The sequence below is a fragment of the Aquila chrysaetos genome, chromosome 19 (genome assembly GCF_900496995.4).
Source record: "Aquila chrysaetos chrysaetos chromosome 19, bAquChr1.4, whole genome shotgun sequence".
In the NCBI taxonomy this organism is placed as follows: domain Eukaryota; kingdom Metazoa; phylum Chordata; class Aves; order Accipitriformes; family Accipitridae; genus Aquila; species Aquila chrysaetos.
The window spans coordinates 10365074-10390782 of record NC_044022.1 but is presented as its reverse complement, the minus strand read 5'-3'; the positions used below and the strand labels follow the sequence as shown (position 1 = coordinate 10390782).

The 25709-nt window shown below is 43.4% G+C and overlaps 1 protein-coding gene and 1 long non-coding RNA gene across 2 annotated transcripts; one reads left to right on the top strand and one right to left on the bottom strand.

Annotated features, from left to right (window-relative positions):
• Positions 1 to 9034: 9034 nt before the first annotated feature.
• Positions 9035 to 13210, bottom strand: LOC115353252. Its single transcript, XR_003927510.1, has 2 exons — positions 12951 to 13210; positions 9035 to 11998 (listed from the first exon to the last, which is right to left on the bottom strand). It is a non-coding gene; the product is annotated as an uncharacterized LOC115353252 (long non-coding RNA).
• Positions 13211 to 13396: 186 nt separating this feature from the next.
• Positions 13397 to 25429, top strand: RAB39A (RAB39A, member RAS oncogene family). The gene is made up of 2 exons (XM_030042359.2): positions 13397 to 13990; positions 22199 to 25429. The coding sequence occupies exons 1-2, from the start codon at positions 13668 to 13670 to the stop codon at positions 22623 to 22625; spliced, it is 750 nt and encodes a 249-aa protein (XP_029898219.1). The 5' UTR covers positions 13397 to 13667; the 3' UTR covers positions 22626 to 25429.
• The last annotated feature ends 280 nt before the right edge of the window (positions 25430 to 25709 follow it).

Here is a 25709-nt window from a genome sequence, read left to right as displayed (position 1 = left end):
GGACAAGTTGCGTTGCAGAGGGATCTAGATAGATTAGAGCATTGGGCTATAATTAATGGGATGAATCTTAAGTCAAAATGCTGGATTCTGCACCTAGGATGGAGTAGCACCGGGCACAAGTATAAATTGGGAGAGGAGTGGCTGGAGAGCAGCCCTGCAGAAAGGGATCTGGGGGTGCTGGTCGACAGCAGGCTCAATGTGAGTCAGCAGTGTGCCCTGGCAGCCCAGAGGGCAAACTGCATCCTGGGGTGCATCAAACACAGCATAACTGGCGGTCGAAAGAGGGGATTATCCCGCCGTATTCAGCGTTGGTGTGGCCTCACCTTGAATACTGTGTGCAGTTCTGGGCCGCACAGTTTAAGAAGGATGTGAAGGTCCTTGAATGCGTCCGGAGGAGGGCAACAAAGATGGTGAAAGGGCTGGAAGGAATGTCCTATGAGGAGCAGCTAAGGACTTTGGGCTTGTCTAGTTTGGAGAAAAGGAGGCTAAGGGACAACCTCGTTGCTCTCTACAGCTTCCTGAGGAGGGGAAGCAGACAGGGAGGTGCTGATCTCTTCTCCCTGGTACCCAGTGACAGGATGTGTGGGAATGGTTCAAAGCTGCACCGGGGAGGTTTAGACTGGACATTAGGAAGTATTTCTTTACCAAGCGGGTGGAACACTGGAACAGGCTGCCCCAAGCCTGTCAGTGTTTAAGAGGCATTTGGACAATAACCTTAAAAACATGCTTTAACTTTTGGTCAGCCCTGGATTGGTCAGGCAGTTGTACTAGATGATCATTGTAGGTCCCTTCCAACTGAAGTAGTCTATTCTATTCAGAGTTCCTATAACAATCACTGGGGGGGGGGGGGGAGAGAAAGCAAATGCTGTTTTGTTAAGTTCTCTGATATTCTGAGTAAATAATGGTAAATAATAACTATTTGTTTGATTTTTAAAGAGTAAAGAGCAATTTCCTCAGTATATATCACACTTATTCAGCATGCCAGAACATAGCATAGTTTTTGAGGAAGGAAAAGTAGTTTCATTGTTTGCTTTACCAGGAAAATCTTAACATTCATCACCATACTCTAAATGTTAAAATGTGAATTCTGCCAAATCAATAATACACACACCCAGAGGGCACACATGGAAATACTACAGATACTCAGATGTTATACCTTTGTTTTATGGAGTAGGTATATTTTAAGAACTGTGAGGATGTTGGACATACTCCAGAGATCTTTAATTTCTCAAGTTAGCTAAAATTACAAATTCTGTCCCTGTGCTTCCACCCTATAAATAAATACTGTGAGTTGAAGTTTCAGCACTATTCTGCTGCATTGCATTCATAGTGACCTTTTGTTAGTGGATTAAATGGCTATTGCACATGTAATACAGACAAATACTCATCTGAATAGAGGCTCGGGTGCATCCACTTCTAGCATGAGGATGGTGTACTTTGTGCAGAGTCACTCATCTGCAAAGACTGGAGCTTCTTTCTATATTGTGAGAGAAACTCTTTGGCTTGAGGATTGCTGAATGTGGTAGCCCAACAGAGGCAAAGCTGCCACAGCTCCATGTTGCCAGATGCAGTCAGTACTGAGGTGGACTATTGCATGTATTCCAAATAGTCCCACAGATGCTGTACTGCTGTGTGTATGTCTATATGTATATATAGACATATACATGCATATATACATAGCTGATCACACAACACAGATGGCATGAACAGCCTAATCCTGCCCCCTCTTTGGCAGTTAAAGGTTCGTTAGTGTGAAGTGGGTACATGTATACAATGTGGATCCCTCCAGTAGTTGGCCTTAGATGTTCAGTCTGTCCAGTAACTGACCCTGGACTCTTTGCCTTTTAGTTTACTTTGCATGACCCCACACAGACTAACATCTACATATATGCACTATGGGTCTCCCCAGTAACTGTCCCTGGATGCCCTTGTCTCCCCTTGAGTCATGCTCAGAGACCTATACAATGCAGATGGGTCCCAGTTGACACCTGAGCTGATAGTCTCTCCAGTAACTGGCTTGGACCTCTTGGTCCCTCCAGGAGTCAACTGTCAGACCACACTGGTCTCCCTGTTATTCAGCCTAGACCTATGTGAGCTCCAACACATGGCTCCCAAGCCTCTTAACCTTCTCACCAGCTAATCCAACTTGATGTTTGCAGGGGTGCGTACACTGACATACACCCCTGCACAGTACACAGTCTTCTCCAAAAAAGAAGCATCCCCCCTCAATCCAAAATTATTTTGCCTGCACTTGCTCAAATCACACCTCTCAGGTGAACTTTACAAAGACCACTAGAACAGGAGTTGCCTTTCGCTTGCAGCATCAAGTGAGATCTCAGTGTACAGTGCAATGTCTCTGAAGGTGGATCCAGTGTCCTCCGCTTCATTTGCCAGTGCTAACATACTTTCGCCTACAATCTCAGGAAAGATCGTGGCTTAGATGGACCCCACACCAGAGCAGGTCTCTTATACCTTCTTATCTGCAAAAAAAAACCACAAGAGCTTCTCACTCTTGCTGCCTTTAACATTTGTTCTCTATTGTTTCTTCCAAGGGCTGAATTTGCTAGGAACCATTCCAGAGCAGATCTTATCTTAAGGATCCACATTCTGCACCAAATTCCACCTTTGCAGCCAGTCTGACTCCTGAATAGAGCATAATCTTAAGAAAGATGAGCACTTGTCTTTTCTAGACTGTCCAGTTGTCATGGGAAAGTAGTCTCATGTTGGGAAATTTCACTGATTTTTAATTTATTGCCAACTACATATTTTTTAATTACTGATTCAGGGGTACTGAGAAACAAGATAAAAATTAAATGCCTAGGGAAAACACCTCAACTTCAATCCAGACACCTCTCCTCCCCCCTTTCTTGTTTCCACTCTGCTTGCTTTTGCCAAATGTTACACTCAGTCCCTTCAGCAAGGCACCAGGTAGTACAGGAAATTGACATCAGTGCGTAGTGGTTTCCTTTCTTGGCACTCCATGTTTCTTATGCTTTTCAACTGCCCCAGTGTGGATTCCTCCCCAGGCTGCAGTCCCCTTCAGAGTAGTATCTGCTCCTGCAGGGATTCCTTCATGGGCTGCAGTTCCCTCAGGATGTATCTGCTCCTGTATTGTCTTCTGTGTGTCGTTACATGTATCTTCACACATCTCCTCCCACCAGCTGCTCTTCTTTATTAAATATGTTTTCACAGAGGTGCTATATGCTTCTCTGATTGGTTCGAGTTTTGGCACATGGTGGGTTGGTGTTGTCTGTTGCCAAGCCAGCTGGAACCAGCTGTGGCTGAAGGGCAGTGCATGACCTTGTCCTACACAGGTCACCCCTGTAGTCCCCCTGCTACCAAAACTCTGCCAGTTATGCCCAATATACGATTTTCTTTCAGTCTTGGGCAATTCAGGGTCTTTCTAGTTAGGGGCCGTATTTAGGCAGAAACATTTTCAGTCTCACCTCAGGTTTCCCCAGCCTTTCACTGACCTCCAGTGGATAGTGCTGCTTGTCAGCTTTCTCTACCATGGGCACATAAGACAACTTTAAGGAGCTTTCTTTCCTTCAACACCGTATCCTTCAGCAGATAAAAAGAACAACATGCATGTGAGTAGCAGCATTCCAGGATTTGCACATTGACAATCGCTAAATATCTTTGACTGATTGCTGCAAAACCAGAGAGCTTTCCTTTTGAACTCAGACACATTCTGGGGCCTAAGAACTGAAGAGCTGAGAGCAAAGATGCTCAAATGGTCTTTGAAAGATCTCAGACAGGTGTTAGGGTGAGGGTTTGACCTGTTGATAATAGTTTTCATTTTCATTCCTGAGGTTAGAAATTTAAAGTATGTTTTAGCTGGGGTCAGGAGCAGGACCTCACTTGTGGAAGGCTTGTCCATATTTCTTTATAAACCAGAACAGTCTAGTTTGGAGGGACAGTAATATCCCTGACAGTAACACAGAATGACTCAGAAGGGGTAGTGGAAGTGAAACCTTCTTGGGAGCAAGTTCAGAGAGCTAGTTCTTTAATGGAGCGCAAAGAAACCCTCATAAAAAACACCCCTTCTTCCCTCTGCACAACTCTCTCCTCTTTTTCTGTTCTCCCATCCCCTTACTGCACATTGCACTCAGTCCTTTGGTGAGGCAATGGGCAGTGCAGGAGATTGGGGTCAGTGTGTGCTGGTTCCTCTATCAGTAGCAGTCCCTTTAGAGTCATGCCTCATGGGCCCTGCTCAGGCAGGTCTGTGGCTCTGGCCCCTGCTCAGGCATGGTTTTCTCTATCCTCCTCCTCCAACCTGGTCACTTTTTCTTTTGTGCTGGTGCTTTCTGCCCTTTCTTAAATGCATCTTTAGCAGAGGTGCTACAAACCCACCTGACTGGCTTAGAGGCACCACTAGCTTGGCTAATGTCCTCAGCTGTGGCCTATAGTGGGTCAGGTGGAGCTGTCTGGAGCCAGCTGTGTCCATGTTGTGGATGGAGTGACACACTTCACTTGTAAGACAGAAGTAGGAATATGTTTATTGATATAAAACAGACATTTAACAAAGTTTGATAGTAAATGTGACCGTGGTTTAACAAGATTCGATGGCAAGGTTCACTTGATATTTACTGCATAGAGGACAGGGTCAGACAAAACTGTCAGGGACACCCTCCCATTGAGTCATGAGGTTCAGAAACCCATTGCTTTCTAAAATCCTCCTCAGAGAGGAGTTTAGGTGCAGCTGGATCCAATCCTACTCCCAGACTTGGTCAACAGTTTATGTCTAAAGGATTGTATATGCACAATCAATCCTTTATATCACTTAGCTAAGATTTCAAAGTTTAGTATGCTATCAATTGCTTACTGAGAATCTGTTGCAGCAAGGAATCTCTCAACCTTGAGGACTAACCTTGAGAGGCGTCCCTACTCAAGGGGAGATCCTGGTGTGCAGCCCACTGCCATGCAGGAGAGCTCAGCAGGCCCTGGGCTGTCCACTATTTATGGAGTAAGATAATTAACTCATAGTCATATTTGCATACTGAATACAGGTGTTACTTTCTTCCAAATTTGGCTTGAGTCAGACATTGACCAGCACTGTGGTTAGGTGGGTGCACTGCTTAAATTAGCCCTTGGCTATTGTGTTGTTATCTGTCTCCCCCGAATCCACTTTGAGCTGGATGCAGCCATCACGACCAGATGCATCCATTACAACTGACACTGGTGGTTATCACTTGAGCAGGATTACGCGAAATACAGGTTAGGTTGCGGGGTGGCAGGGAGCATACTACCACAGTCCAGCATGGCTGTGGCCTTTCTACATCTGCTTAATAGACAGATATATGAAATTTTACAAATTACATGACTTCCCTGTACCATGGGAGAGATGGTGCCGTGAGGGAGGGACATTGGGCGGGCTGGCATTGTGGTTTCTTTCGCAAGCCTCTTGTTCTGTGGGAGAGATGGTGCAATCCTGGAGGGAGGCTGGGTGGTTCAGTGTGGTGGTTCCTAGCACAGGGTCATGGGTGGGTCTTGGGTTTCCCTGGGCTCTTTTCTGTTCCCTGGGTTCCTCAGAGGTTGCAGAGATGGTACTGCATCCTGGAGCAAGGTCATAGGTCCTCCCTTCCCAGGGTCTTTTTTCAGCCACCTCTAGTTAACCCAGTACCTTTCCATGTCCTTAGTTACAGGATTGGCTAGAGAATACCTCTTTGATGATTACACCATTTGTTTTCTGATTTGTTGTTGTTTTCTGGTTCTTGCTTCATTTACTTCTGGACGCTTTTGCACTTCTTGATGACCATTGGCACAGCTTGGCTATCTGTGTCCTTGAGTACACCAAAACCATCCCTTCCAGGGATGGAGCCCTGGCTGGCAAAGGCCCCGGTCCTTGCTGCACTTCAGCACAAGCATACTGACCAGTAACCTGTTTACATATGTCCAGCTCCTTTTATCCCCTTTCTTCTGTATTTTTCCACACTTGTTCCTCCCCAGTCCAATTTGATCTTTCCCTTCCTGTGTCTTTGGTCCTTCCCTTAAACATCCCATAGTAAGTCTTGCAAACCCCAAAATGTTCTTTCCAACTTCCCATAGTGAGTCCCATGCTCCTGTAGGCAGTAATTCTCTCAGAGTCTGTAATGGGATTGATGGGGAGTTGATGGGGAGTGTCTTCCATTGACTCAGCTGGGGGTATCCCTGCAACCCATGGGGCTGGTGGCTCCCCTGGGCCAGCCCTGGGAGCAACCCTGTCAGTGGCTCAGCCAGCTCTGGTGCGGTTACTGGGGTTCCCCTGCCTGTCATTGTGCCTCTGCTCCTTTGTGTTCATGGGGATGAGCCTTCTGTCACATAAGCTAACAGTCTGTAAACTAGGTTCATTTCTTGAAGTTCTTTGGGGTAAAAGGTCCATGCTCTGTGACAGCAGTCTTTTAAGCAGTACAAGGAAAGTGTATCTAACCCCTTTTGATGATTTCATCTACTATGAAAATTTAATCCATGAATGTCTGCTAATAGCCTTTTACAAACCTCTTATTCTGAATATCCTCGTACGATGCATGCTTTTTGAGCAGAGGCATGGTCTCTTAAATTTTTAAGAAACTTTATTCACTTTTAAATGGCTTTAAATTCCCATGGGCAGAGGGAAGACTCCCTGCCCTAAAGGCACTTGGTCTACCTCCAGTGTAACCAGGTTGGGGCTCCAACTAGAAGTGTAGGGGATGGCATTCAGGGTGAAAGACCATGGGACTACTTTGAGTTACAAAGCCTAAGACAAGCCTTTGCACCAGAAGTAGGGGTGCAGGGCAGCTGTCACTTTTTTGGAATGAAAGTTGTTTCTAATCTACACTGTGCATCCTGTGGTCACAGGGAGATTGGGTGGTGTGATACTGTACTCAGTGATACACAGTCTAATACGTATTTGCCTGAGAGGATGGGTAAGTGGATAATGATTCCTGTTCTGCAAACACATCACGCACAGATCAGAACTTCAGCCCCACCAGTCTAGTTTAGACCAGTCCTATACTAGTAACCCCAGAGGAACAGATCACTCATTCTGACTGGTTGACATGCTGGGTCTATGGATAACAGCTTAGCTTCTGTGTGTTGCAGTTCTTGGGCTTCAGCTTCTACATGGTATCAGATGACTATGTATGGCGGTCAATCCCAAAGGGCTATCGTCTTAACCATTTATTACCTTTTATATTAGATCATTGATATAAGCTGGCAATGGTTCTGATAATCACATGGCCTGAGGCCCAATCTCTTTGACATCCTCCATCCCTGAGGGCAATTAATAGTTGCCACCGCAGTTTCAATAACCCTCCAGCCTCTCAGCCAAGTAATTTACAAGAAAAGAAACATTAGCTGTGTTACCAGCTCATACCGGATTAATTTAGTCAGTTCAAGCTTGGCAGATGTAATCACAGCTCATTTATCTGGGCAATTCTTCCAGGTAGGCTAAACTCAGTGGCATCTACCATACATGGAAGTTCTTTGTTTAATTTTTGCAAACCATGCAGGGAGACTTGTCTGCCCATTCTGAATTAGCTCAGCAATTACATTTATGTATCTGTGTCTTCTATGTCCTTTGTGAGGCCTGCAATGGTATAAAGCATGAGAAGAGTTGCAGGCACTGGATAGGACAGAGACTTTGGGAAGGCAATTAGAAGTAATACTTCTCTTAAGAAGTTATCAGAGAATGTGTCTGGAGCAAAAGTGAGAATCTGGGGAAAACAGATGACCATGACAGTAGGCAATGAATTGTAGGGTTCCTTCAGAGATGCAGTGCTTATAGAAGAAAGTACCTCTTTGATCAACATACCCAAACGGTCCGTGGCACAAAAGCTCAGACAAAGAGCGTTCTTTATTAGCAGAAATCTATATTGTTTCACACACCAGCATTTCCCAAACAGAAAAGAGATGTAGGAGATGGACCTCATCAGAGCAAGGAGCGCATAGAATCCTAGAAGGAGTCATTCCAAATGACAAATGGAAGAGTGAGGTGTAAGATTGATAAATGACAAAAAGGAAGGCATGAGAACAAATACTTCACTTGTTCTACGTAGTAGAATAAATTGCCATTTGGGGTTTGGTTCCTGGCCTAAAGACAGATTCTTACACAGTTTAGGCATTAACTCTGAAATGTCAATGTCCATGAATTCAGTTCAGTATTTTAATGGAGCAGGTTGTGCGTTCCTGTATTTTCCTGACGCTTCACTGAGCTAGATGTGCTTCTGTAACTGGGGCTATCTAAGATGCCATCTTAGATGTCTAAGATGGCAAGATTTGCAGAGATAGATAGCATCTATTACACTTGGAGTAAACAGATATTTGGGAGGGAAGTACAATTCTTGTTGTATGTCTCATCTAGACACAGCAAACATCAAGCTGGGAGTGGTTGCCCTGAGTATAACATAATATTACTAACATTTTGAGGGAGGAGATAGTTGGCAAAGAGAGGTGAGACAATGATGGGCCTATAGATCAGATAGAGATTGTTTACTTGTGTGGAACAGGGATGGCTTAACAGTTCGTGAGATGTGAAGAAAAGTATAAAAATATTTAATGGTTATAAAATGTTTATTGAGCAAATACTCAGTCCTGGGTTTTTAATATTCTGAAAAGTTATGACTTTTAGTTCCCAGGCTTGTCTCTGAAGTTATGTTGTAGGTCCTTCTGGAAGATCAGCTGTGAAGAGTTAGAAGTTTTCCTTGTCCCAGCTGGGTGTTTTTGTTCTTCACTGACTGCCTCTATGAGTTCATTATGCTGCAGAGTAGTTTCACTTGCATCATCTCCACAGAGCCATTTTAATGCCACATGAACAAAGTGGATCTGTACATAGGCATTTATTTATTTATTTACTTATTTATATATTTATTTATCTATAAATCCATCCATGGATTCTGATGACTTAGTTGTGCAGCTTTTTTTTTTTAAATGTTTATACTGATGTTCTACCATGCACATACCTATCTCAACAACATAAGGAACACCCTCATCAAACAAGGACCTCTTCTAGGAGGTCAGAGTGTACCTTTGAATGAACAACCACATTACCACACAGAGACTTAGGACACTATAAAAATACCCTCACCAATCATTTATTTGTTGAAATTTATACAGGAGATCATTAATAATACCATCAACAGAAAGAAGCTTATAACTCTTACCATGTTTCCCTAGAATATTCCTTTCTCCTTCACCTGTGAAGAGCTCCAGGTGTTCCAGACACAGTATCAGAAATAAAATTCCAGCACAAATAACAAATACAATAAGAGGATGCTAAGCAATAAACACAAAACTTTCCAACACATTTCCCTTTACTCAGGGGTTTTTTTTCACCATCTTGCCAGGTGAATATTCTCTCTGTGCTTCTTTGCTATCCCGTCACTTCTTACCACTGTAAAACTGGCATAGTGAGATGAGCCCCAGCATAACATGGAGCTGTAGCCATAGTCCCACAGAGAGCTCAGAGGTGAACCCTGGCACCTGGGTGCGAGATCGAGAAGTTGAACCTGGGCAGCTGGAACATCCCATTGCTCCTGTCAGTACTGGCAAGGATTTCTGTGGACTGTGGGGTTAGCAGGCCTGGTGTCCTGCAGGTTTCCTGTCCTACCCAATTGCCTTCAGTGTCTGAGGACATATAAGCACTCTTGGAAACTTTCAGAAGGCAAGGCTTACACCAAGAGTGGCATTAAAATCTTGGCCTCAACCTGCCACTCCTGCCAACCTCCCTTGGCTCTCCCAGCCAGCACTGGGAGCGTTAGCTTCAGCAAGGTTTGGAGTGACTCACTAATTAACACCACAGGGGGAGTGTGAAACCCATCAAATACTATGAACTGCAAAAAGTAAGAAGGGCAGTAGATTTGTTCTCATACCACTTACGAGATCTTGGGGCAGACTGATCACTTCAACATATTGCCTGTTCTGCTACTCAGATACTAAATTTATATGTGTGCATCAAAGAAGTCTGTGGAAGAAACATTACCAGAATGTTGTGGTTTAAGAAATGTCCTTCCCACCATCAGGTGAAACCTACCTGGCTTGATGACATCTTAGAGGAAGGAAAGTCATTGCTCATTAGTAGGGAGTATCCCACTTCCAGTACTACTCTTATAAAAAAAAAAAAAAAAGAAAAAAAAGAAGATAGCTGGCAGTATCTTCCAACAGCTTACATCTATTGAAACTTTCTCTGTGATAAAATGAGCAGCTGTATCAGCCTCCAGACCAATAGCCTAGGCAATTAAAACAGGTATGGATGGCATCTTGCTTCCACACTGGTCCCTCAGTTCTCTTAGGTTCTTGGGTGGCAGCAGAAAGCATAGTTTCTCAGTCTCAGGTTGACTGGGGTTGAGAATCAATTACCTTTGTGCTTCTCTAAGCTTCCATGTAATCATGTGCACATTCTTCAGGAGCACTGTGATCTATGTAATCCCTGGTGACCCACCCACTTACCAAAGGTTGAGAAAAATCCATGGCAAGTCAAAAATGTGAAAAGAAATGAGGAATTTTTAGATTGAAAGGTCTTGGATTTATGGCTTAGTGCAGTAATCTAGCTAATAATGCAGTAGATTTGGAAGTTTGGGTTGGTTTGGCTTTTTTATTATTTCCCAGAATTTAGATTTGATTAACCCTTCCTGGGAAGAGCAGGTTCAAGCTGCCAATGCCCAAGTGGTGGAAACTGTCTGCAAGAAAGTCAGGTTCATGTTGCTGCTTTAACCTCTCTGCTTTAACCATTCCAGGTCCTCAAAGCATACCCATCTTTGATTGCTTCTTCTGACTGCTGGTCAGAGATCTTTGTGATGGACTGCTTGCTGTCAGGGCTTCTGTACTCACTGGTAAACTAACAAAAACTGAATGACTTGGAGGTCAAGTTCACCCAAGTTGTCCACTCCACAGCAGACACAACAAATGGAGGTTCCCTAGGTAGCATTTAACATATGACACTCAAAAGGTCCCAAATGAAGGTATAAGGTTGTCCTTTGGATATATGCAAATTTATATACCACTGTCTTTCTACAATGACAAGCTTAGCTGGGCAGACCAGACTCTGGAAGCCTGAAAATACTTGCAAACATATTTAGCTCAACTGCAAATGCCGTAGGCAAATTGACTTTGCTCACCTGTTAGAAATGAAATGATCTGTGTGACTCATTAGTGTGAGGTTCTTACAGCCCAGATGTGCAAAGGACAGCAGTCTGCTGTGCATCTAAGCTAGAGAGCACATACTTGAGGCTTTGAAGACCTATGGGTGTTAGCCAGGGTGGTGATCCATGCAGGATCTAGGTATTATATATAATGAGCAAAGTCTACTTAAAATTTTGCCCTATTCATATTTGGCAAGTATCAGAGCTACTGATATCACATACCTCACATCTCTGTTTCACATGCAAATACTTCTTGTATCTAAGTGCCACTTTTGTCAAAACACTTAGAAAAGATCCCTAGGAATCACCCATATAGAACTGCAAGAACTGGACTGATTTTACCCTTCTGAAGGTTCATTTATCTGAGTAAACATTGTTTTATTTTAATTGTTACTCAAAGGAGCAACTAGTCAAGTAAAAGCTATGTTCAATTTATTTTTCACAAGAATAGCTGGTGAAAGTAGAGGGGAGAAATGTGCAGGGTTTAGGAGGAAAAACACTCGGAGACACACGCAAACACACAATCACTAAGTCCTGGGGACTGACTGGCCACCCAAAAGGTCCTTGGAGAGTGCAGATTCTTGGAGCAGGCGGCATCCTGCAGCTTCAGCTCAGTGTCCGCAGCAAGATAAATCCCTCTGGCAGCTCCTGGCTGTGCCTTTTATAGATTCTGGGCTGCCAGGCCAAGTCTCGGCTGGAAGCTTCTGGGGTCACCTGGCCAAGTCTCCCAGGGCCAGCCATGCTTGCATATTCCAGCCAGACTCATTTTGGGGCTGGAGGATGTGATCTCCCGAGCAGTGCATGCAAACCCCTCTTCTGACTTCACCCTGCCCTTGGCCAGGTGAAGGGCCAAGGTGCCCTTGGTCTCATCCATGCTGTGGAGCTGCAAGGTCTACCCAAGCCTACAGGGGGAAACATACTGGTCTCAGACTGGTGACCACGTAACACACTGGAATAACAAAACCAGACTCGGGCAATGAGAATACGCATCATAACAAACTGCCCCAGAGAGTTACAAAAGAAATGTTGTTTCGAATACGCCCCTAACCAGCCACAGGCAGTTATGGTTTTAGCTGCATCTGTGCCTGACATTAACAGAGGAAAATGGCAGGCTATGTGAAAAAAAAAGTCACCCATCTCCTCTCCCTGTCCTTTTCACTATCAAAGTGCCTATTCATATGAGTATCTACTTGCTGCTGACCTTCTGCCAGCAACAACCTACTTCCCAGCTCACCCAGCCTACTCTGCTTGGTTCTCAGGCTCTCTGGCCCTGGCTCCCTCACTCCAGCCCAACCTGCAGAAGAAGCTGCTGCAGTTCTGTTTACCAGAAGTCCTAGGATTTCTGCTTATTTGGCTCTAATGCCCTTACCAGCCATCTGAGGACTGTTAGTGTTTGTTATCCCATGTGGTTCTGAGATTTTAAAAGAAATCTAAGGAATCTGTTGCTCAGCAGATTTACATGATACTTAACTGAAGATCCCAGGGGGGCAAAGAAATTTCTCGGGTGGGCATCTCTACTGACAGGATTGTTCTGTTACTGTAGAAGAGAGTACTTTCACAAAGGCCCAATACATGCAGTTTGCTCCACTGGGAAATGAAGAGTGTATGTCCCTGTCATTTCCAGTATTACGCCTTTTCTCAAGACAGTTTGCAAGGTTCTCTCTGGGAGTACCCAGATAGCTAACTCTCCTTTTCCCTTCCACCACTTGCCCAGCCCATCTTTACCACTTGGCACTTGCTCCTCTACTCGCCGGTCTGTCTCTTTTCCAGCTCACACTCCTGCGGGCAGCCCCTGCCCAGCTCCCACCCCACCCCACCAGAGAGCTTCTTTTCAGCTCCCTGCCCCTCTTTCACCTGCCGCTCTGGTTCCTCCACTCCTTCGCCGGTATTTCCTTTCTGCTCCCGCTTTTCTTTGCAAGTCTCACGCTTGACCCGCCCGGTTCTCTCTCACCTGATTTTCCAGGCCGGCCTGGTGTCCTCCCCCGCCCCAGCACCTCCCTTCTCCTGGCCCACCCCTACACTTGTTGCCCACGGGAGGGGCTGCTCTCCTGGGTGAGCTGGACCCCGGGCACGGGCCGGAGCCGCAAGGCAGCCTCCTCGCCGCGCTGCCTGGCCGTCGCGCCGCGCCGCGGGGGAGGGCCAGTCTCGCCGCGCACATGACGGCATGGTGGGAGGCCCCGGCGGGCGGCTCGGCCGCGCCACCGCAGAGCGGGCAGGAGAGGCGGGCCCCAGCGCGCACCCCGCGGCGGGAGGGCCGGGCGCAGCCGGGGCGGGGGCGCGGAGCTGGGGCCCGAGGGCCGGGGCCGGCGGCGGGCGCGGGGCAGCGCGGTGCTGAAGGGAACAGCGCCCGCGGGCGCCGGCCGCCCCGCCCCGCCCCGCCCCGCCCGGGCAGCCACCGGGAGCCCGGCGCGGCGCCCCGGGAGCGGGGGGGGGGGGGCACCCGGCCTCCGTCCGCCCGCCGCCCCGCCCCGCCCCGCCCGGCGCGGCCGGCACGGGGGCCCCGTCCTGCACCCGCGGGAGCGGCTCCCCGGGCCCCGCGCACCCCCCGCCGCCCGCCCGCCCGCTGCGCCGATGCCGGGCGTTGGGGCGATCGGAGCGCGGTGCAGGCACCGGCCGCGCAGGAGCCCCAGGAAGAGCCCCAAGGCGGAGCCGGGCCAGGCCGGGGCCGCCATGGACGCGGCGATTTGGATCTACCAGTTCCGGCTGATCGTGCTGGGCGACTCCACCGTGGGCAAGTCCTGCCTCTTGCACCGCTTCACCGAGGGCCGCTTCCCGGGGCCGCTGCACTCCGACCCCACCGTGGGGGTGGACTTCTTCTCCCGGCTGGTGGAGATCGAGCCCGGCAAGAGGGTCAAGCTGCAGCTCTGGGACACGGCGGGGCAGGAGCGGTTCAGGTACAGGACCCGGCATCTCCCCCCCTTCCCCCCCGCCCCTCCCGTCCGCCTCCCAAACCGCCCCCGGGCACACACTGCCCTGCAGCCCCGGCCCCCGCCGCCCTCCCGTCACCGTACGCTCATCGTCCGGCGCATCTCCTGCCCCAAGCACTTTGCCTTGCCCCCCAGCACATCTCACTGCACCCACCTGGCTGCTGTGCCCCAAACTGCCCTCCACCCCATTGCCACCCAGCCTCACCACCCCATCGACCTGCCGGTGTTCCCCCCAGCCCCGTGGGCCACCCTCCCTCTCCCCCCACCGCCCACCAGTTCCCCCCCCAGGAGCTTCCTCCTTCCCCACCCCTTGCCTGCACACCCACCAGGGAACAGCTGCCCTTCCCCTCCCAGCTCACACTAGGGGGTAACAAGTGGCCCTGTCCTGTTTCTCCTTCCCTCCCCCATCTTTGCCCTGAAGTCCTGGACCGAGGGGAGCAATCCCTCCTCCGCATTTTTTTCCTTCTTTGCAGCAGGAGGCCCCTGCTTCACTCCGCATTTCTTACTTTGTCATCACCTCCAAACTCATCCTCCCCTGCAGTATTTCCCTCTGCCATAACTCTCCCTCCATGCAATCTGGAGAGACCAGGCCACCTCCCTGCTCTTCCTCCTTGCAGCACAGCAGCACCAGTGCAGCCTTGGCAGCGTGGAAGCCACCGGGCAGCCAGCTACAGTCCCTCATTAGTGTTTTATCTGCCTTCTGCACCTGCTCTGCACTGATGGTTGCCAGGAGCCTTCACTAATACCTCTATCATTTATAGTGTAGCTAAACTAGCTCAAATGCTGCACTGAGTATTCAATCCTCTCCTTTCTCCTCTCTGTCACAAACAGGTAGTAAAACTACCCTCTTTTCCTGCCCCAAAAGAGTCGCGGTCGTTCCCCAACACACAAACTGGTACTATCATTCACTGACTCTTGTGGCTGTGTTGTATCTGTAGTGCTTGCCACTTCAGGCAAGTTGTGCATGGATTTTAGTTTGGACTTGGGGTTCAGTAGGTGTGAACTCGGGTGAGAGGCTAATGTGTAGCCCATCTATGTGGTACCTGACCCACACACTTCTTGTTACTGGGATGCTAGCAGGAGGGTTGAAATGGGTCTCTTCACTGGGCAGAATCAATTCTTTTATGTTCCCTGTATTCCACTGCAACAGTTGTGCAGATTCTTGCACTCAGCTGAAGAAGTGGGATTTCACTGTCTTACCAGGGAACACCAACCCTTTTTTTTCTTTACAATAACTAGTATTACAGTGAAACAACAAAAAACTGTCCTGGGCTTCCATGAGTCACAATTTCATGCATATGTTTGCAGGCAGGCCTCTGAAGGGTTAAGAAAGAAATTAACAGTGATAATAGCAAGCTCTTAGCATTTTTCACTCTTGTGCTTTCCAGCAAAGAACGTAAAATAGTTGTAAACAAGTGACTAAGAATGTATAATCTCTTTATTTTGAATTTGCTGACAAATAGCCGGGATGGCCAATGACAAGGCACTTGACTGAAAAGAATGCAAATGCAGAGAGTTTTGCATACATTTTAAATCAAATGATAGCCATCCTTTAACCTGGGAATGCTCAGGGGATATACAGTGATGAGTCATGCAGTCAGTTGGCTTTTAAATTTACCATTAGTATACATCTGTGTTTTTTCTAATACCCAGAAGATACAAACTGAAGGAAGTAGGTTTAAACATTTGGTTTTCTGCTAAGAGTTTCTTGTCAGTTTGTGTACCAAATGTCATGGTGTTTATTGTATAGTCTGTTTTACACTTACTCAAGTAAATTATAAATATTTTACTAAGTTATACACCACAGGTTAAAATCTTGCACATTCTTTTCTCTGCTAGTGGAGAAGACTACAGATCACAAGCAAAGATGGTCTTGGGGAAGAACTAATTATTCCAAGAAGTAATCTAATTTTGTGGAACGCCAAGCAGTTTGCAGTTCTGATTCCCAGTTCTGCTCTGGTTCACTTGCGTTGGGACTTTAGAGGAGGTAAAACCTGGCTTTAAAGCTCCCTGGGGAGTTCCCTGTGTGCAGGGCAAATTACTGGCTCCATAATAACACTCTTCTTTTGGTCCCAGGCATTAGGGACATTCCCAGAGGAAAAGTAAGGTGTGACACACTTGCCATCCCACTCTCTTGACAGAGAGCACTTCTTTTTTTCTTGGAGAAATTGTTTTGGAAAAATTCTTACATGTGTCTGCTTCATTGGTGCTGCTGTATTTGAACTGGATTTCATGCATGGTCTTAGAAATCATCTTTAGCATGCGCTATTTGCATTACTTCTCAAATAAAGTAATTCTCGCCACTTCCACATGAAGGGTAAGCAAGGTGCAAACACTGGTGCCGGATAGTTTACTTATTTTGAGCTCAGCCAGGGCAGTTACTGACTATATTTACTTTGACATCAGTAAGGCATCAATCACTAAGCAGAATCTCCCATTGTGCTAGGTGCCATATGGACAACAACAAAATAATCAATAATTTTAACATCTTAGTGGAACACGAACCTGCAGAATTCCTTAGTATAGAGTCAGGTCCGTAATGCAGACTAAGGTAAATGAGGGCTACACCCTGTGTTTCTTTCTAACTTGAAATTAGTTGTCATTTAGAGCGATCTGCTGCTTTGGCTGTGTTTCACATTTTTTTGTTTGTTTGTTTAATTTGCCTGTATTTAAATCCAACAATATATTTAAATCATGAAACTTCCAAGGCTATAAAGTACTTGGTAGTGGCACTGAGACTGAGAGTTCATTTCAAGAATGTAGGAGCAAAATATTGTGGGGATGCCTCAATTACATTAACCCACTTTTTAGCAGACTATGATATTAGATACATTCTGTTTCTAACACATCTTGAAAATAAAACACCACCATCCTCATTCTTCTTTTTGAGTAAGCAATATGTATTTTCAGAATTAATACCATTACAATGTAGTCCTTAGTCATAGTTTAGAAATAAGTCGTCAAAATTAGGTAAAGCTTTTAGTGAAAGTTTGGTTTGTCTGGCAAAGATCAGTAAGATCATAATGAGAAAGAAACAGTATGGCTGATTAAAGGCACCCTAAAGCCAATGTCTGATGTGATTAATACATCTTGTCATTCATTTTCAGAAACAATTGTTCAGTGGCCATCATCTTACCAAGGTTTTTCTTGAGAGTATTAATTAGGGTCTTACATCTTGAACCTAATATTTAGGTTAAGCTAAGAGAATGACTTCTGTTCTAGACAGTATTTTCCCCTTCCATAATGGTAGTTCAGGCAGAATTAATTAGCAGAACCAACACATGCTCTACATGGGAAGTCATAATTTACAAAAGAAATTAGGATCTGCATTTAACAAATATTCCCAATTAAAACTAAAGACTTCAAAGTTATCCTTTGGAAAAACATTCTAACTTATCATTATTGTACATCACAACATATAACTTCTTGAGGAGCAGTCTCACCTCCAGCAATTTCAAATACAGAACCATCTGGAGGAACCTTGCAGCATTCAATATCAAAGTGTCATGGTTCCCTTCTAATACTTAGTGGAGTCTTACCTTTTTAGCATGTTCTAATAGGGAAAAACTGATTTTCTCCAACCCTTTATCTGTATTTACCTTTCATTTATTACAAATGCCAAGCATTATTTGAAATGAGCAAAAATATTATTCATACAAGTATTCTTGCTGAAAATGAAAACTTAGGATGGTCTTGAGGATGCTAGGACAGTCCATATTTAACAACAGCATAGTATAACGAGCTTTGTAATCTCTATTTATATGGAGTGGGGGAGAAAATAAGAATTACCTTTCCAATAATGCTTATGTCTCAATTTTTGTAACTCTTAGGCAAAGATGGTGTAATAGTTGACATGTTTAGTGTGAACCAACTGGAAGCTGTAGCACACCCATCATCAGTGGCTGGCGTGACATGCATACTCCGGTGTGACATGCATACTCCAGCGTGACAGAGGAGGAGCTGCACAGCCCCATAGGCCTCCGGTCACCAAGGAGTTACAGTCACCTCTGTTAAGTAGGAGGGTTGTTGCCTTTCCTTTAGGGTAGCCATGGGAAGCCAGCAAACTCCCTCCTCAAATTCCAGCTTGCACCTTGAACAATGGCCCAGGCAGACACGTTGGTTTGGGCACTTCCATTAGCTATGCTTGGAGAAGGAAGGGTTCAGAGTCTTCTGTGAAAGAGAAGCTGAGAGAGGAGGCAGCAAGGAAGTACTGGGCACAAAGGAATAGAAGAAAACCAAAGTGTTTTAGGCAGAGAGATAAGACAGGTGAATAAAGACAGATGCAGGAATGGATTTAAGAGTTCAGTCCCCCTTTCATTCCAAGTCACAGGCAGCTTTGCCAGATTCTAAATCTGAATGAAGTTCTGCTTCTGACCAGCACCTCTTCTTAACAGTTTCCTGGAAGGAGATGGCAGGCTGCATTGTTGTCTCCCGAGGTTTAGAAGAAAGGCTGTTCTTTGGCCATTACTTTTTCACCCTAAACCCACCCTGTCCCTCACTTAAGGCTTTCTCTCTACTAAAGGAAGTACTACCCTCTACTGCCTTCCCCACATAAAATTTATCATGGTGCTGCAAGTAACACATTCCCTTCTGTAATGCTAGTTTAATGACATTAATTAGCTGAACCAAAGTTTACACGAGAAGTCATCATTTCAACAAGAATTCTCCTGAGTACTCTGCTATCCTCTACTTTCAACTTGAGGGACTTCTGGAGTCTGATGCAGTTTTTCTGTCTACTAAAGCTCACTCAGTCTCTTGTTCAGGACTTGCTCAGTCTACCATGGAATACAGATAAACTCTTTACATTCATTACATCTTTCCCAAGGAGATCTACAAGTCTACCAGCTGTTGCATGAAGAGCCTTTTACTGTCAGCCCTCCTTATCTTTTGTCAGCTACCATGCACTCTCATCATCAAGCTTTTCAGTGAAGACATATGCAGTACATTGACATGGCCTGTAAAGTCTATAAAGCCGTGCATCTTCTGAGCAGCCTCTGTAGCATGGGCTCTGCGAACACTGACCTGCGCCTTGTGAAGCAGTGCATGAGGAATCTATGTGAAAGACAGGTACCTCCACTGTGCTAAAAGAAAGTTCCTCTGCATTTTGTGAGGAGCTTGAACCCACCTCATGCTGTTGGCATGCTCTGGGGACGCTGTCCCAAGCAGAACCCTTCCGGGCACTCACCTGGAGCAATGGTTTGTTTTCAGCTGGGATCTGAGCTAAGAGGGAAGGCAGGGCTGTCGCACAGAGGCAGAGCGCTCGGCTCCCCGGGGAACTTGTTCAGGCACCATGGGTAGATAGGCGGCTGAGTGGAGCACAACTTCAGATGTTGGTGTTATAGTTCTGCCTAAGCCTTATTGAAGGCACTTAGAAGTCCTACAATCTTTAGCGATAATACTAATAAGAGGCAAAAATTGCCCTTGCACTTAGTTTTATAGAGAAAAAGGCAAACCAAAACAAAAGCAGAGAGACCTACTAGACCATCTAAGTCAACTCTCTTTTATTCCTTCTAGGTGTGATACAGGGCATAAGTGAGCAGAAGCACTTCACACAGTTCATTCTCCAAGTAACTCTAAGCTGTCTACTAAAAATACATGTCTAATACTTAACCTACTCTGATTGTCATATTTAAGTGAAATATTTTGCATCTGTAAGATGTTTCAGATGCTTCAGATGAACAACCTACCACATTCATGTGCCCAGACATTTCTCCCAGTTGATGGCCTAAACTTTCTGCTTCAAAATTTTCTCTTATTTGTCAGGAATACTTTCTTTTAAAACATAACTGCAAATAATAACTCAACTTAATAGTAAAACTATTCAAATATTTGTAGACTGTATTTTAAGAAACATAATCCTTTACTCAGATGTTAGACAATCACATAACATGGTATCATATGCATCATATGTATCTTTAAAACTTTTTGTGTTACTTTTGTCTTCTGTTACTGTTTTCTAAAACCTCTCTAGGATATTAACCTTTTTTGGTAATGAGAAAACTAATTTCAAATTATGCATACCAAAAATACAGAAAAAACAATGGCTGTCTCTCTCATATATTCACCCAGTTTTTGTGATGTACAGCCTGAAGTTACAGATGCTTTTTTAATCACCTCCATTACAGGCAATACATACATATAATTAAATATAATGGCTTAGATCATCAGCTAATGTAAATTAGCATATCTCTGCAGAAGTGAGTTACAACAGATGAGGGTACCAACTGCTGTGTATAAGCACCCAGTGACATATGCTGGGCTGTTTTTCAGTACTCCTGTTCATAGATACATGATTTAACATTGTTCTATATAGAAATACTTGGTAAATGATGTGCTGCATTTTCAATACTAACCTACTTTCTCTCCTGGCTAATGCATTTCTTTGGCGTAACTGTTGTCAAGATTTTTTTTTATGAAAATAGGTTGTATCAGCTTCCACTTCTCCAAATTGAATCCCATTTTTGTCACCCATTTCCGCTCTTTCTAGAACCACTTGAATTACTTGAATGTACATTTGTGTTTGCAACAGCTCTACAGCAAAAAAATGCTTAGGAAAACCTGAAGCAGATCTTTTTGGCACCTTTATTTAATACTTCACAAAATGTGACACCCCTCATTCATTTTTCATATCCAGGCTATTTGAATTAATCTGAGGGTAAGATCCTGTCGTGTTCCCATTCGAACTGTTCAGGGAGACACTCCATGGACTCTCTTGCTGGGAACGTAGAAGAGATCTTTCTAAACATTAGGACAAACAATCCCTCCCTGTTATCTAAATAAAATCATTTCAAATGCTGTTTGCTGTGGCTAAATGAATTTAGATATGCCAAGAAACCTAAGCCTTATCTAGCTGTCCACTTACCTATCTGTAATATGACTACTGCTGCTAATTATACCTCTATGTTCAAATTGTTATAAAACACTATATGAAATGCGATGAACTGAGAATCAGAGGGAGCTACTGTTATGGAAAGATGTGTTACTGTGTACAGTTCATCCTGATTCCAGAAGTTTTGAGGCTGCATCCTCTTCATAATTATAAGATAAAATGGAATTAATTCTTGGCTAAATTATAATTTCAAATAATAACTGTTAATAGATATTGTGCATCTCATTTCAGTTGGAGAATACTTATATATACACTAGCTATGTATTTATGCTAGTAACGAGTGCTTGCATCCACTCCTTGGTAGGCTGTCACTTCCTTTAAAATGTCTCTTCTCACCCTCTCCATCCTCCCATATTGCTCGTGATTACAGACTTACAATCATTTTTTTAGTCCCTGTATCTTTCTCTACATTCTAACAAACATTTTTTCTTCTTCCTGAGCATATTAAAAATCTTTTCAACCAGAGGAAGGGTTTCCTTCTTCCAGAATTCCTTCCAGTGAATGCTCTGGAATGTAGAGGGCTCAAAAGTAGAAAATATCTATTGCCAGTCCTGGAAGACTCATGCCAAAAAAGAGTAAATGCAATTATAAAGAGGTTTTGAACGAACATGAGAGCAATGCTGGAGGTAGAAGTGTTCCTTGCCAATGCTTTAACAAGTGTGTGTTTGCCCAGCTCAGTTACTTTTGGACAGTTTGGTTTAGGGAGCTTCCTTTCTTAGTCTGTTACCTGTTGACTTTTGCAAGCACAAAGAATTATGATTATCTGTACAAACTTTTCTATCAAAGAATTTTTCTGCAAGGAATACAAAAGGATGTGCTTGTACATTGGCAAGCTTAGGCTCCAGGTTTCTCGACATCTGCCTACATATTTCAGTTTGAAATAATTGATTAGAACAAAGCGAAGTGCATGTTTGTATAAAACTGAAGGACTTGGACTTCAACGCCAACAAGTATTTGACAAATAAATATATATATTTTATTCTGTGAACATGTGCCACGGTTTACTAATAAAGAGTACTCTGCAGAATAATTCAGCATTCAAAATTCACACTAGAGATGTTGGCTTCAAGAATGTTTAGAAAGTGACTTTTGAATGTAAGAAAAAAATTTAAAAGGAACATTTTTGTGTGTAGAAAGTAAATTAATAAATTCCAATTAGTTTTAAAAAAGCAAAGATATTTCATAAAACTTACAGTAGATAAAAACACATTGCCACATGGAAAATTATTTATGAATAAAGTGAAAACGTATTTTAATTTTCCTTTTTCTTTTTTTTTCCTTCACAGATCAATAACACGCTCTTATTATCGCAATTCTGTGGGTGGCTTACTAGTGTTTGACATCACAAATCGACGATCCTTTGAACATGTGAAAGACTGGCTAGAAGAGGCAAAAATGCATGTGCAGCCCTTTCAGATTGTGTTCCTGTTAGTAGGACATAAATGTGACTTAGTGTCACAGCGTGAGGTTACAAGAGAAGAAGCTGAAAAACTGTCATCTGACTGTGGTATGAAATATATAGAAACTTCAGCAAAAGATGCTACGAATGTTGAAGAGTCCTTTACAATTCTCACACGAGACATCTATGAACTTGTAAAAAAAGGAGAAATCTCAATACAAGATGGATGGGAAGGTGTCAAGAGCGGCTTTGTTCCAAATGTTGTACATTCATCAGAAGAAGCTGTAAAGCCCAGAAGACAGTGCATCTGCTGAATTTGTAGCATGCCAAAGAGCACATCGGGTGTTCAGAAGATGATGCCAACCTAAATAACAGAATAATAATTTTGAAACAATATTAGATCATGACATAGCTGAATCATAGAATGGTAATTTGGTTTTGTATCCTTCTGTCTAGGTCATAACTTCATAAAACTTTAAGTGCTTTTTTTCTTTTCAGAGTACAATAACTTTGTGTGGTCTTCAGGAGAAGAAATTATATATTGCTAAAGGAAAAACTAATCCTGTAGCAAGACCCTGAGAAAGCGCAATAATCATCATGACAACATCCTCTCTTGGGCTTTGTATTTTGAATACTGTTTAAAATCAAGGCTTGGTAGGTGAGGATCAGATGAGCTCATTACTTTTGTTCATCCTGCCTTAGTTTTGGACAAGAAAATATTATACCTTATACTTTTTTAATGTGATTCTTTACTCAAGTGCAGGGTTGCTAATGACCATTAAAGTTTAGAATGCTGTAGAATTTCGTAATAAAGATAACTCTAAAGAAAGCAAGCTGAAAGGTTGCTCCAATAGCAAACACTTTTGATATGACTATGAATACAAGCCTTACTAAAGAAAAAGAATGTTTTAGAAAAGATGATTTATTTGTATACAAAAAGGGGGAATAGAAGCAATGAAATTTATTATTAAATATTTTCTGAATTGCCAATGAAACTAAATGTAACATCACATATGATCCAGCTGTTATTTGACTTGTATACAAAACAGATTTCCCAACCACTGGAGTTACAGTTTGGTGGCCAGATCCTCAGCTGGGTAATTATCATAGCCACACTGATGCCTAGGGAATTATGTTAATTTACAGAAACAAATTACATATTAGCTTTAAAAAATAAATCTACTTCTATCAAGAAGTAAAAATAAGTTAAAAAGTGCTGCAATCCATGAGGACCCAGGCCTTAAATTTGAATAGAGCGAGGATTGTTTTATTCTCAGCCAGCAAATGTTAAACCATTGTCTAAAAAAATGAAGGTTTTAAAACCAAAACTGTTATGAATAGAGTGTTTGGAGAGGAGAGAATGTCTAAAATAATGCTTGGCTACAGAGAGCAAAGTTGGAGAACCCCTATTCTAAGAAAGCAACACATAATAGCTTTTAATAACAGTAGGAGAAATCTGTGATCATGTAGCATTTTACTGAGCTTGAGGTCATCTTCCTACTCCTCTGAATATAACACACACTAGCTTTATGCAAACTATGCCCTATATGTCTAGCACTTAAATACCAAATAAGTCTATTTCTATTTTATTGTAGTAGTATAACAAGACAACTTGATCTCCAGAGTTGATAAGCATCTATAATTTATCTGGGCGTACTCATAACCACCAAACATCAAGCCAGTTATCGTCATATGAAGGTGTGTTATTGTGTTACAATTCTCCATTTTCAAGACCAGGCAACAAGTCTATCTAATCTAACTTTTTTCTTCAACAAACATATAATTGGTTTTCCCTCAGGTTACTTTTAGGTCCTTTTACAATCCTTTTGTAAATATTCTGTAGTATAGAGACAGGTTGCTTGGTTCCAGTTATTTTATTCATTTAGGGCCACTAAAATTATTGACTTCAAAGGGAACTGAAAGGTTAATTTTTTCGAGCCTGAGTCTCACTTGCACTGAGGCACAGTTACACTGTCATAGAAGGGTACAGAGGCCTTAATATAAACAGGAATCAGCCTTAATTCATTAGCAATTAAAACAGTTAATTCTAGTCTCAGCATGCCACAAAGTAACTGCTGTGAGCCTGATTCTCTATTAAACTACATATATTAGTCATTTACACCAAATCAATTTCGATTTGAGGGCATTTTAGGCCCTCTTTAAAGGTAGTCCAGAATCAGGCTGTGTGCATTTGACACTGATTCCCCTGTGATACTAGGCCCATGCTGTGTATTTCAGAAGATCTTCTCTTAGTTGTTTAAGAGGACAGAATGGGCCAACAAATAAAGTGGGTGGCTGGGGAGTCAACAGAACCAAAGTCTACCACTGGTTCACTGTGTGTTTCTGAGCAAGGCATTTATATTTTCTGTGCCTCACCTTCCATATCTCAGAAATAGAGACGATTGTTCTTCCTTGAATTCACAAAGACTGCTGAGACCCATTCTGACTGTATGATCTTCAGTCTGGACTCTTTTCTCTGTGTGCTACCTGCTGTAGAGTGTATAGCACCATGGGATGTGGATACTGGTTTCTTCTGCCATACCAAAAAAAATAATTAAAAATATTAAAACAGCTTTATAAGTACCAGGTATTGCTATTACTATGAATCTACATTTCATTACACATTTCATTACTTTCAGGTTAAAAACTTTTATCTTAAACTTTTCTTCCTGAATACTCTGGAGCCAATGAGCTTTTCATTCTGTATGAAAAAACTGGGGTGTGTTGGGAGGGAAGGGACTGGGAGAAGAGCAGACTGGAGGGGAGGTATGCACAGAGAAATAAACAGTCATCAGAACAGAGCCTTAATGATCTCTGCTGTCAATGTTGTACCTGTAATGTCACATTTATTACACTGGGAATAGAGCTTTTAACCAGATTCAACTGTGTAAGGAACTGGTATTGTCAATGCAACTAGAAGAGAAGTTCACTGCATTTTAAAGTACTGTGCACATAGTTGTCTTATTTGTAATTCCTAAAAATGTAGATTAACATGTACATTCAAACATTGTGTATCTTGATGATATATTAAACCACTACTGTACCCTCTCACTACACACTTGCAGTTAATAGAAATGTCTGATAAATAGATTTGCTGAAATACATCATTTTGTTTTCAGATGCTTTGCAGTACAGTGTATAAGACCATGAATAAGCTGTAGAACAGATTATAGTTCAGTGCATGTATATTCTTTTTTCCCCCATGGAAGGGCAAATATGGATACCAGAATGAAATTTCCAGAAATCACAGAAATTAGAGAAATCTCATTTGGCAGCCAAATTAATAAGTAGAAGTTTTTTAATAAGAAAACATCACAACTTTGCAAATTAAAGTTTGGTAAATCCCAGTTAGGAAAAGGAAGAACCTGTGGAAACAGTACAGTTTGTATTTGGATTCA

Bases quoted from the DNA above. Each gene is read 5' to 3' on its own strand.
- RAB39A (XM_030042359.2), top strand. From the start codon at position 13,668: ATGCCGGGCGTTGGGGCGATCGGAGCGCGGTGCAGGCACCGGCCGCGC. The intron at 13,991-22,198 runs GTACAGGACCCG...TTTCCTTCACAG, and splicing joins GCGGGGCAGGAGCGGTTCAG to ATCAATAACACGCTCTTATT.